We start from the raw sequence: 12,880 nt of genomic DNA on the forward strand, positions 1-12,880 counted from the left end.
CTGCAAAGAGAGATGGATGAGCTGCTGTGCTGACTGCTGGGTACTGGCTGGTGAAGTGTCTCCACTGATTGATGAGTTAACACAGTGCCCCCTGCTCCACGGGTCAAACTGATGCACCCTGGCCATAAGACCACCATACTGCTGAAGAAGCTACATGCCAAGAAGAAAAGGGCAAGAGATAAGGAACAGACGTGTGTGCACTGAGCAGATGTTGGAAAGTGGGTGCGTGGGAGAGCAGACTCCGTCACTGAGTCCTCAGCTTCTGCTGTAGGGGCTCAAAACCACTGGAGGTGTTTCACAGCAGCTCAGTAATCAAGACAGAGGGGTTTTTAATGCACTGGTGGGGGTTTAAATGTCTCTGGAGAGCTCTCTCACTGTGTGGCTTTATGTTTGTTGTGCCAGGATTCAGTCATTGTTCCCAGCCTGGGGGCCCACAGAGCAGGAGATTGAGCTACTGAAAGCAGTTCATCTATGAACTCTTTTGATTGATCAATCTCAATCTGGCTCTGATAGATCTGTTTTTAAATTTCTTTCTGTAATCAATAACTTTCTTTTGTATTTATTTGGCTTCTTTTCTGTTTCTTGCAGAGACCCATTTACATGTCTTTTGTCAGCAAGGCCATCCTGTGGGACAGAGGACTCTGCCACTACACTGTGAGTGCCCCAGTACTACTCTTCATTCAACAACAGTTTTTAAGTTTTTCTAGACAGTCATAGGTCAGAATAGAGAAATTACATCCCATGACAGATGATGATCCAAGGTCAGGTGTTATGACAAAGGATGTTCACCTGGACAGGCACCTGCTTTAAGAGCTCGCAGTGTGAGATTTTTCCTAGAAGCTACATTTGCTTACATATACATCACATTGATTTTGTACTGAATAAAGATTTTTTTTAGAAGATTTTACTGTCTAATCTATTTTTTTTATTTTAGTTGATCTTAGTAATATATTTAAAATCTGTATTCATAAATTATTACAGTGTGTTTCCCTTGACTTATGACATATCTGGATCTCTTATATTTTTGCAACTGTATTTATTTCGTTTATAATGATAGAAACAGAGGAAATCAGCAAATCTTCACATTCAAGTAGCTTTGTTGATAAAAAAAATAATAAATCTGATATTAAACTTATATTTAAAGTTCAAATTTAGTGAACTTTTCAAAAGTTAAACAATGTGCCAATATTCTTGCCTTGCCTCTGACAAGCGAAAAGAAAGAGACACACACATACACACAAACACTAAAACACACACACTCCTTTCTCTCCTCCAACACTCACAAGTCTCCACCTCTCCCCTTTGCTGAAAAGAGGCTGGGAGTGGATGTGCCACAATTAACAGTGGTGTTGCCATGGGGACAACAGAGTTGTGTGGGCTGGCTTCCTGTCTTGGCCTCTGGTTAAACAAACAAGTAAAGTCAGCAGACAAAGACGCTCGCTGGTCCTTACAGCCTCATTTACATCCTCAACTGCCTTCAGCACTTCTGCATTCAGCGAGTTCATCAGGCCTGGCATCGCCCTCTGCCACCCTCTGTTTCTGCCGCGCTCCTGCTATATCTAATAAATCACGGGGGCATTGTGATGGTAAAACTGCTCCCGTCATACGGTGACACGGCTTTTACAACAAGGGTGTCCCTGTCTAAACAGACAGGCAGGCGACAAGAGGCTGTTGACCCAGCAGTCTGCTTTATATAGGCATCAGAGCGCCTGCACTGTCACCTGGGACACGAGCCACTGTGGGACGGTGCAGGACAGAATGCACAGGTGCCCAAACAAGGCAACAGCGCTGCAGAGCTCCAGTTTAAAACTTCATATATGTTTGGACAACGAGTTCCACCCTGGTTTTATGTTTCAGTGGCCGACATGTGACGGATATTCAGTGGTTTTCTTAAATTGTGATAGTGAACATAAAAAAGCTGCATCACTCTTAACACTCCATCTTTTCTTGTTCATTAATATCTTGAAATCAGTGATGGAAAGCATTTAAGTCCCTTCACTCAAGTGCAAATTCAAGACGCTTGTACCTGATTTCCATTTTATGCTACTTTATGCTTGTGCTCCTCTACATTTCAGAAGGAAAGTACGGTAACTTTTTACTCCTCTACATTTCTCGGCTTTAGTTGCAATTTATTTTTTTGCATAAGATATCAGTGTTTGGATGTAAACCACACAACAGCATGTGAATTGTAGGTAAAATTAACTTTACCAGCTCCAGCATTAAAATGCTGTTTACACATTAATGCATCATTAATAATCCAATAATATAATGAATTATGACGAATGATGGCCTTCTGAATGATTTACTCATGCTTTATTGATCGGTTTAAGATATTAGTAAGAATAAGATTTGGGTTGCCAGATTTTGAAACATGCCTTTACCTTTAATTGAATGGTTTGACCATTTATCAACAACTTATTGGCTTTAACATAATGCATAACTTCAGACTTGATGGGTTATTAGAAAATAGGAAATCCATGAGCATTTATTAATGGATTACCAACATTTTAACAGCAGTGTTGCCAAACAAAAAGGATTTTTTTTAACCTAGGCAACCCAAAAGTTTTTTCTCATTAAAGGCTTATAACTGATCTATAAAACACCAGTAAATCAAATTCCTGATGATGATTCAGAACTTTAATTTGTAATGTTTTTACACATGTTCTTGTTACTTTTACTCAAATAAAGTCTGAGTTAATCTCTCCAACACTGTATATAATGTTGTGTTGGAGTGCTGTCATCCTGTACTATGCTGCGTTGTGTTGTGTTGTTTCAGGATGTGGGGGCTTCAGGGGGAGGAGTTGACGGCCCCTCTGGGGCTGCGTGGGCCTGTAAAGCGGGGTCATTGTCTAACCATCGAAAGTAGAAAGTTGCTCTGAATGCTAAGCTGCATCTGAGCCTGGCTTCTGACACGAGCTGATAATCAGATTTACTCCCCTGAATCCGCCGGACTCCACAATGCGCCCCACTGTCGTCGTCCCCCGCTTTGCCTCTCGCCGGCCCCCTCGCCAGTATCCCGACCCTTCATCCACCCTCCCTCCTCCCCTACAGCAAAGCTAATTACACCCCACAGAAACACAAATCTCCATGATTTAAAAAGTCACTTTTTTTTCTGGGGTTTAACCTTGTTAGGGCCTAAGCCTGGCTTTCTTGTGTATCAGCTCTGTGAAGAATTCTCTGTTCCTGCAGACACTGGGACATAGACACACTTCTGTCTTTGCTCGTAGTCGTCCGCCTGTCAGAGGGTTCACTCGGAGGCAGTGTAATTAAGTATGTGTGTGTGCATGTGTGCCTGAATCATTGCTCATGTATGCTTGTGTGCATATGTGTGTGTGTTTAGAGGTGAGGGGGGTGAAGGAGCACACGCAAGTCTGTCCTCTGCAGGCCATCTGGGACTCTGACTAACTAATAGACTTCCTACATTCATTGAGCAGTGCTACTTGTACATCTCAATCAGGGAGCTGTTGACCACAAACAGGCCCATAATGACATTAGCCAGTTCTGGCTGTGTGAGGACAGCGTGTGGGTTGCCTGACGCCAGGAGGTCAGCCTGCTTCCTGGGGGCCTGCAAGGGCCCGAAGGAGCCCACATGAGTGTCATGGGTGTCTACAGAAACTACAGTATTACCTACTGTCACTGCTGGAAACGTCCTACTCATCGAAGGGCTCTAGAATCATAATTTTAGCCAATTGTACCTTTGAGTTTAGTTTAGTTGTAAATGTGAAACTGAAGCTGAATTGTCCAGAAACAATATCCAACCTCCATCATCAGATTTATTTGTAATACAGCCATTGCATTTCCTGTTCGGATAACATTCAGGAAAAACTTTTACTTTCTCTCTTATCAGTCTCCATTATTTTGGTTTTGACATCCATAAGCATGAAAAGACCATGTGTTGTACATGGTGTAGCTGGGTTGAGCTTAAGATATTGAAACATATTGAGTTTACATTTTAATATCTGTTCACTACAACAACAAAACTGAAGCAAAGACCACACTAGTTAGAGAAAACTAATGTGATTTAAGGTATTCCAAACCAACAGTTTAGCCAGATCACCAACTTTATTCAGAGGTCAAACCGAAAGTGAACTACTACAGTACACAAGTTCAAGTTGAACCTGGAAGCCTGTCTTTAAACTTTGATGGATTTTTGCAGTTGAGAGTTGGGTAATAATTTCACTGTTTGTCCTTGTTTTGGTCTTTCAAATAAGTTTGGTGAAGTTGTAGGTTTGTTTGTCTGATCATCTGACTGCCTGAGTTTCCTGCCCCATCAGTCAGCCACCATGTTCTCGGATCTTAACCAATAACCTGGTGGTGACAGTGTTGTGACCAATACGAATGATGGCCAAAACTAAGATAATTTAATAACATATTGCTTTTACATGCTAAATAGGTGGAAAAGTGATGTGACAAAACAATCTCATGGCGGAGGAATTCAAAGTTCTTAATGACACAGAAATCTGCAATAAAATTGGGGAAAGAGCATTTAAAATAGTGTCAAATGAACAAAACGAAATATAAAGGGCTTAAAATAGAACGACTTCATCAAGTTGTTGCATGTAATAAAGAATTTTTTGAGTAATGCTGCCTCAGAAGACGACTGCAGCCAGAGTAAACGGCTCTTTAAGAGTCAATCTTGCACAGAAAACTCATCAGCGTGACGGTGTATGATGAGAAACATCAGTGTGTGTGTGTTTAAAGGACACGCAGCTTTGTCCTGTACCGTATGTATGATTACATTTGCGTATATGGATGCATTACAAGAGCCTTTGCGTGGGTTGTAATGGCACAGACCTACATGAAACATTTCGTGCCTGGACCTGTTCTGCAGAAGGTCACGAGTTTGATAACAGCAGCTGAGTCTAGCCGCACAAAGGCCTCCTCCGCCCTCTGACGGGCCTGAGTGACAGGTAATGGGGAGGCCGTAGGGGAGGAAGAGGAGCGTGGAGGAGCAAGGCCCCCATCACCGGCTCTTGTTCTGCCGTTTCTACCTCACTTCTCCCTCTTTACATCAGAAGAATGCAAATCTTTAAAGCCTCCAGATCTGAGAGGAGGGAATCAGTGGAGATGGTGCAGGGATTTAAAAGCTGATCCTCCCTGTGTGAGTCACAGACAGTGACCCCACCTTCCTCCTCCCTCTTGCCCCCCCCCCCCCCCCCCCCCCTTTTTTTACTCTCTGTCTGAAGGTCTCTTGGTTCATCATTGTCCTCAGACAGATGTTGTATTTCTGCATTTTCTGTTTGTTTTGATTGTGTGTTAAAAGGGTGAGGAGCTGAACTTCAGATGCGACTTAAATCCAAGTCAAATAAAAGCCCTGCGTCTGTGGGCCATTTATTACAAGTGTTTGCTCTCTAAAGGCCACAGAAGGACTGAATGAGTCACTGGTTTTCACTGGCTGGCCTTCTGCAGGCAGTCGTCCATCCCTCCACATTTTCAATATTGACTGTCCTGCCTGCTTTTACCTGCCGTGTCCCGTGTGCTTTAAAGAGTTTTATCACCCTTCAGATCCTTTTCTGCCACTTTTTCTTTCAAGCAGGCGGCAGGTTGTGGGTGTAAGAGCAGAAAGCTTGAGGGGAAGGACTTTGTGTGCTGAAGAGGAGATGTGTGATCTAGTCTGTCAACACAAGGGGGCAGTCGTGGTACCATGCATCTTTTGAAATTGCCATCTACAAACAGTAGGCTGCAGCAGGGTTTTCATTCAGGCTTTTATTTTGTGGTGGCACAGTTGTCTTCCAGGGTGACTTTTATTTTGTGTTTTGATTTAATCACAACAGTCACAATAGACTGTTGAAAGGTTAGATGGGAGAGAGCATGTTTATACATACATGTACATTTATTTTCAAATGTATTTTTTACATTTAGTTCCTTTTTATTTTATTTAGTCAACTTTCGTTCATCAGATTTTTACCGAACATTTGGAGCTGTTTTTGGTTCTTTTAGGTTCAGTTAGAGGAAAACACAATTTTTTGTAATTTTAATAATTTTTGGATAATTTTCATTATTTATTAATTTTTTTCAATTTTTTATTTATATTTTTTTGTGTTGAATGTTTTCTAATTGTCAGCTCTGTCTTATATAAGTAATATATTTAAATTGACTTGTTATTGTTGTATTTATGAAATTCTTTTATTATTTTTATATACTTATTTATTAATTGTATTTTTTAAACTTTTTTTATTTATGTTATTTTATTTGTTACTTTTTAATAGTTCAATGTTAATACACTTTTTATTTATTATATGTTTACTTTCTTTTTTTCCAGGTTGTTTTTTGAATTTATTAAATTTCCATTCATTTATTTATCGATTTAGTTATTGTAATTCTCTCTCTCTCTCTTTTATTTTCAATTAGTTTTTTCTCTTCATTAAATTTTGATTTAAATACTTGTATTGTGTACTTACTATTTTATTTTTAATGTTTTTTTCTGTTTTATTTTCCATGATCCGTTTTTATTTATCTAAAACAAATAAGAGCATTTGATATGGAAAAATTACATTTCTCTTTTTGCACCATACTGAAGTTTTTTTCTTCTCCCTCAGGCCCAGGCTCGTCCTGTTTATCGGCCCTTACTGTGTCCACGGTTCTTGTCTCACATGAAGGCTCGTCCTGAAGACCTCAGACCTCCTTGTTTCCTGAGCGCCAAGTCCAGGCCGCAGCCTCCATCTCAGGGGAAGATGCTGCATACACACATCCTTGCTGCCCCAGAGACCCAAGTGCTGGAGGGTGAGGCTTATCAACAAAACACCTGGTGCTTTCACGCCATCGGGAGGAGGGCACTGACTCCTTTGACTCCACAGCTCTGCTCATTAACAATTTTTCTCGCCTTTTCTTCCTCTCCTGGAGCGGTGGAGGTACGGGCCACCAAGCTCGTTGTTAGCTCTTAATCTCTCTCTGTGGTTGTGTTTGGTTAGGAGCAAATCTCGGCCGCCCTCTCTGGCAAGGAAGTGCCCACAGCGCCGCCCTCCTGGTGGTCCTCTGGTGGGAGTGAAAGGCCCGGGGCTGGGAGACCTGCCGCTCCTTTCAGAGCCCAGCCTCTGATGTGAAGGCATTTTCCCGAGCACACACCTCAGCTTCCCAGCAGGGCACTGCTTTCAGCGTGCTGGGGTGTGTGTGTGTGTGTGTGTGTGTGTGTGCGTGCGTGTGTGTGTGTGTGTGCGTGTGTGTGTGTCTGTGAGTGTGTGTGTGTGTAGAGCAGAGGAGGGGGGTATTTCTCAGCACCGGGGTCTAATACTAATTATTCTACCATATGGTGGTCGGCTCCCTCACAATCGTCCTTAACCCTGCTCCCTGAAGAAACGTGCTGCGCCCAACGCCGTGACACATGTCATTCATATGCACATCAGCACACACACCAATACACACATGCACCAGCTCACGTACACTTGTGTGTGTGTGTGTGTAACAGATGGGAATGGCAGGGCATTGTAAGAGGAGGCAGTGCAGAAATGTGCTCTCCAGTGTGTTCTCTTTATCCCCCAGTGCTGACTCCTCTCGGCGGCAGACCCCCAGGAAACAAGAGCAGATTGTCTGACACCCTCCACCCCTCCTCACCCCTCCCTCACACACACACACAGTGGTCAACAAAAAAATTGGAGGAGAGAGAAAAGAAGGGGTGTGCAAAGGCAAAGAGGGAAGAATGGAGAAGGCGAAAGGGAAATGGGCGGTGCTGGATGGAGTTGATGTTTGTGGAAGAGAATCTCAGAGGGATGAAAGGAAGGGTTCGTAGTTAGAAAGAGGAACTGGAGCAGGGGAGACGATGAATGAAAAAAAGATGGATAAAACTGTGCTTTAGACATGGGTTTAAGTTTGCGCTGTGTATGGACATTTTTATACATTTTATGGCAGAAATGACAAAAAAGTCTTTAGCTCCAGCTGCTCAGATGCAAATATTAGCTCCTTTAGTCTCTTTTATATCTTTTCAAACTGATCATCTTTGGGTTTTTGGACTGTTGGTCAAAACTAGTAATTGTACAACATCTCGATGGGATCTGGGAGCTTGTGATGGCTATTTTTCCACCATCCTCCATCATTTTCTGGACTTAACAATCAATCAGTTAACTGGGAGATAACCAACAGCTTCATCATAAATTTAGGCCTTATTTATAGGATGGGATTTTACATTCATCTGACATCCAAAACATATAAGACTTCCCTCTGGTCTTCTGTTTTATTAGTGTGACAAGGCAACCAATCCTTATAGAATATGCACTGAAAACCAATCTTCACTTGTATGAGCAGATTTAAGGTTGTATGATTAACTTAGATGTATTTTGGTTTTGTCTCTCATTTGATACTATAATGATACTAATTGGATGAGGGGAGGTTCCAAGTCATGAAAATTTTAGTCTTCATAAATGCTAAGTATAAGTGATAAGTAAGAAGTTTACCCATGAATTTAAATAAAAACATAACTAAAACCACCTGATCTGGCATCACTGCCGATGCTGTTCCTCAAACACTTGTCGAGTGTGTTTTGGCGACAGCTGTGACTGACATCATTTTCAGACATCTCTATCTTGTAATAAACGTTGTGTGTATACGCGCTCCCCTGCCCTCACTTCTGATGACTATTGTGAACACGGAGTTGGGAAACAGGCAGCTGCTCCAGTGGGCCGATTTCTCGCTGCCATTGTTAGCAGGTCGACCCACCCAGCAGGGAAACAAGTGTTTGCCTCAGGACTCAGGAAAGTGGGAACGAAAATGTCACGAGCAGGCTCTGGCAGCTTTAAAGATGACCTGCACTTAAAATGCAAATACTCAACATCTTCAAGGAAATGTTTTGTTTTTGTCTTTTTCGAAGGATCCTCCCATCTCAGTCCAGACAGAAGAAGAAGGAATGCTGTGCAGCATGAGGGCTTGATCGCAGGAAGGCGCTCTGCTGTCGTTGTTCCCTGTCTTTCTCTCCCTGCCACCCCACCGCCATCCACCATTAATCCAACACCCCCCCACCAAACCACCCTTCACCTCGACTCTGGAAGAAAAGAAAGCATGCCAAACTCTGTGCCAGCATCTCCCCCCTTCTCTCATCCTGCTCCAGAGGAGGAAGATGAATCTCAGGAGAGAGAGAAAGCGCCACAGGCTGCTGTGGCCTCCATCAAGCAGCCGGACTGGGAGCTGCACCTCGGGCCTGCGGGCTCGGAGCACTCAGCATCACCGACCTCCCTCTCACAGGGATCAGACTTAAGTCGTCCACCCTCCAGTTTATTCAGCCGGAGCACAGACCTCATCAGTGGCAGGAGCAGTGTCCTGTCTGGTAAAACTTCTATGGAGACAGTGGAATTTGCATTAACTGATAATTTGTATAATTGATTATTTTTTTCAATAATTAATGAATATTATATTTGTGATGATATACAACAGAGAAAAGCAAATACTCATATTTGAGAATCAACACATAATATTTGTCATTTTTGCTTGATAAAAGGCTTAAACTATTCACTGATTATCAAAATGATTGATTATTATTCTCTCAATAATCAAATAATGAACTTTATCAATTAAGCAGAAATCAGTTTGAATAAATAAACCAGTGATTCAGCAAAGAAGAAACGAAACATTGTGTAACATTACAAATCACTGTAGTAAAATGAACGTAAGTTTCCTTTAATTTTCAAAACAATAACATGCAGACGTTGAGCCTTTTCCATGAAACACTACCTTAAAATTATACTTATTAAAAAGCACATATATTTATATTTCAGTAGTTGCTAAATTTATCATTAAAAACTATATAAGTAACAAATCAAAGTTTAAGTCGGGACAAAAAACATTCTTTGTCATTATTTATTAACAGTCAACAGTTTAGTTGATCTGCTACAGCAGGTTGGTGTGGTTTGATCAGATTTGATTGACAGTGGTGTCTCCCTGGCAACATGAGCAAACAACCATCCAATAGTCATCAGATTAAGAATCAGGTTTTGGTCAATTCTGATTGATACATAGAAATATGAGACACTACCATTTCTCAGAGCACAAACTGGTGAGAAGAGCAGAGGACACACAAAAGACAATGATCCGAACTCTGGGTTTTGTAATTTAGGATTACACTCATCATCGTATCATTTCAGGTAGAGAACAATGTGTTAAATGAAATTACCCTCTGAGTTTCTTCTGTCTTTTTACAGCAGATATCAGAGACTCAGACCCAGAGGGCAGCGGTTGTTCATCACCACGCCAGCCTTCCCCACCGATGCAGTTACCTCTGGCCTCTTTCCCTCCAGCAGGATCCAACCCTCATCAATCCCCAGTGAATACCAGCACCAACCCTCCACTCTACGAGCCTCTCTTTGGCAGAACCAAACCCCTCTCATCTCGCTCAACTTCAGGCCTCCGCCCTAATTCAGACAAACCTCTGAGAGGCAGCAGAAGCACAAAAACTGCAGAAAATCTCCAGCAAGATGCCTTCGTAGATCCTGCTTTCGACCCATCCTTGGACCCTGATCATGGCCTTGTTACACTCACTTTCCCATCCACCACTTGGTCTTCCTGCCCCAGTCCACAGACGACCACTCCCTGCTCAGGGTCAGGAGCAAAGCTGACCCCTTCTCCACCAGTGAGTCGGCTGGAGAGTCATCACTGGCCTGTCCTGCCTCCCATCTCCCCAGTCAGAGGTGAGAAATGAGCTCTGCCGGCCACATATGGACCATTCGCAGCCTCCTCCCTGGCTGACCCTGCGCTCCTGCCCACGTTCTTACACCCTGATTGTCCTGAACATGGCTGGACATCCACCCATAAACAAAGAGGCTGGGCCAGACACAGGGAAATCAAAGCCTGTTTCTATAGTGAGGCGTTCAGATGCTGCTGCCCCCATCAACACCTTGTGAAAGCGTTGCTGTCAGCCTGCTTTTCCCCACCTCCTCCCACCACGTAATAAATAACGCAGAAAGCTTTTCTTTTTCCTCTAAATCAGCAATAGAAAGGAGGGCTTTTGATGAAAAGCTGGTACCGTTTGATTCCTTGTTCAAAGGCATGAGGGCCCCAACAATAGACGCCGAGGTCCCTACCTCGTGTGCCGTGCCTCTCAGCCTCGGCTCCCCCGTGCCTTTGCTATTCTCTGGACTCTGAGAGGGAGACGTGTAGCCGATGGTCATAAATCCACACTGACCACCGCTCGCTGACGGCAGAACACTGAGGAGGACCGCCACAATAGAATACCTCCGCGGCTTTCCTGCGGCCACTAATTTACCGTTCCCAATGGGGATAAAGGACGGGGCCACTGACATCTGACTCCTCCGAGAACTTTATGAAAGAAAGCAAACAATGTGGAAATTGTGTAGGGATTTTCTCTTTTCTATCAGAGACATCTACTGTTCTCTGTGTGGTGCTGTACTGCAGGGGGCCCCATGCTGTATCGGAGCACGCTGTTCTCTTCATGGCAGACACAGAGCGAGTGTCACTGGTTCATTTATTTTACTGCAGATGGAGGCAATTCAATCTCAAATGCGGCCTCAATGTGGCAGCATGTAAAGCTTAAAGGATCAGTCTCGTTTATTACAACTTCTGTCTTGTTTTTGTAGTTTCGGCCGTCATTTCCATCAGTTTTGATTAACACTGTTCTCACCAAAGTAACTGCTGACACGGCGACGTTGCTACAGCAAAGTTTGATGGGGCAAGACACAACAGCCATTAGACATATTGTAAACACCACACCAACAGTTTAGCCAGATCATCTAAATCGATTTACTTGAAGGTGATTGCACCAGAAATGTTCCACTTGAACTCAATCATTCAGCCTTATATTCCTTCTTGGCCACTGCGTTCCTCCAAGGAATGTCATCTGGCATTGCCATCCCTACACACAAGTTAATCACAGTCCAGACTGTTCTTGTCTGTGGTTCCCCAATGGTGGAACAAGCTGTTGAATTCTATCAGAGCAGGGCTGGTCCTCTCTATCTTCAAGAATCTCTTGAAGACTGGTTTCTTCCGAGAGCACCTCCTCTCTAACACCTTTAACACCCTTACCTGCCTAACTAGCACTTACTATGCACTGTGCTCTTCTTTACTAGATCTCTTTGCGCTTATTGACCAGATGTAGTACTTGGTACTTACACTGAGGTCTCCTACTGCACTGAAGCTTTAGTGATGACCCTCACTTGCAAGTCGCTTTGGATAAAGGTGTCTGCTAAATGGACATGAAGACAAAGTTGAACCAGTCAATGAACTGTGATTGGGTTCATTTAGGGCCATGTTCAGCAGTAGCACAGCATGCTGATGCAGAAAGGCCCGGCAGAAAAATGCAGGGTTGTCCAGGTTGTTTTACCTGGGAGCCAACTTTCATGTCAGCATCATTCAGCGGTGCACTGGGTTGAGCCGAGAAGGTTGAGACCTGTAAAATCCTTTTGTCATTGTCATAATAAACCACCATGCAGTGTATTTGCATCCGATGAGCCTTCAAATGTATAGATCTATAATTCAAAACAACCTTCCTGGATTATAGTTCATACCTCACTGATACCTGATCCAACACAACCCAGACATTTTCAACCCTTGTATTTTTTTTTTTTTAAAGGAGAGGTTCATTCTCTGCAGTGTCTTCACGTCTCAGCTTGCTTTGGACCTTGGCGAAGGTGATACCAGGTACCAGGTACTATCCACATCTTTTTGCCCGATGGAACCTGTACCATTCAGTGGAAAAGGGCTATTAGAGTCTCATATGTATATTGGAGCAGTTTGCAGTCGCTGTAATTGTTCCTCCTGTCGATACTGGCCACAGAGAGATCCCTTCTTAGAACAATTTCAATGCATCTGATAGGGGAAGGAGGAATGATCGCTAAAAGAAGAAGTTAAGAAGTTTTATAAAGAGATGCTCATTTTCAGGAAGACTATGAAAATGGGCTTAGTAGATAGAGATTTTGATCAGATATTTTTTTAACCCTGTGTG

At 43.0% G+C, this 12,880-nt stretch overlaps 1 protein-coding gene across 4 annotated transcripts in view; it reads left to right on the top strand.

Annotated features, from left to right (window-relative positions):
• The window catches only part of LOC139635306 (uncharacterized), a 54,083-nt gene that overhangs the window by 4,588 nt on the left and 36,615 nt on the right, over positions 1 to 12,880 (top strand). For 3 of the 4 annotated variants that reach the window (XM_071502490.1, XM_071502491.1, XM_071502489.1), the window contains exons 2-5: positions 589 to 654; positions 6,540 to 6,723; positions 8,801 to 9,253; positions 10,125 to 10,610. In XM_071502490.1, coding sequence (XP_071358591.1) covers positions 589 to 654; positions 6,540 to 6,723; positions 8,801 to 9,253; positions 10,125 to 10,610 — 1,189 coding nt within the window. Of the gene's footprint in view, positions 1 to 588; positions 655 to 6,539; positions 6,724 to 6,911; positions 7,105 to 8,800; positions 9,254 to 10,124; positions 10,611 to 12,880 lie in introns of those variants that run through there. The other variant, XM_071502492.1, reaches the window with a different exon arrangement.

This window comes from Trachinotus anak, unplaced genomic scaffold (genome assembly GCF_046630095.1).
Source record: "Trachinotus anak isolate AG129_WGS33_773 ecotype Australia unplaced genomic scaffold, CSIRO_AGI_Tana_v1 ptg000018l, whole genome shotgun sequence".
In the NCBI taxonomy this organism is placed as follows: Eukaryota; Metazoa; Chordata; class Actinopteri; order Carangiformes; family Carangidae; genus Trachinotus; species Trachinotus anak.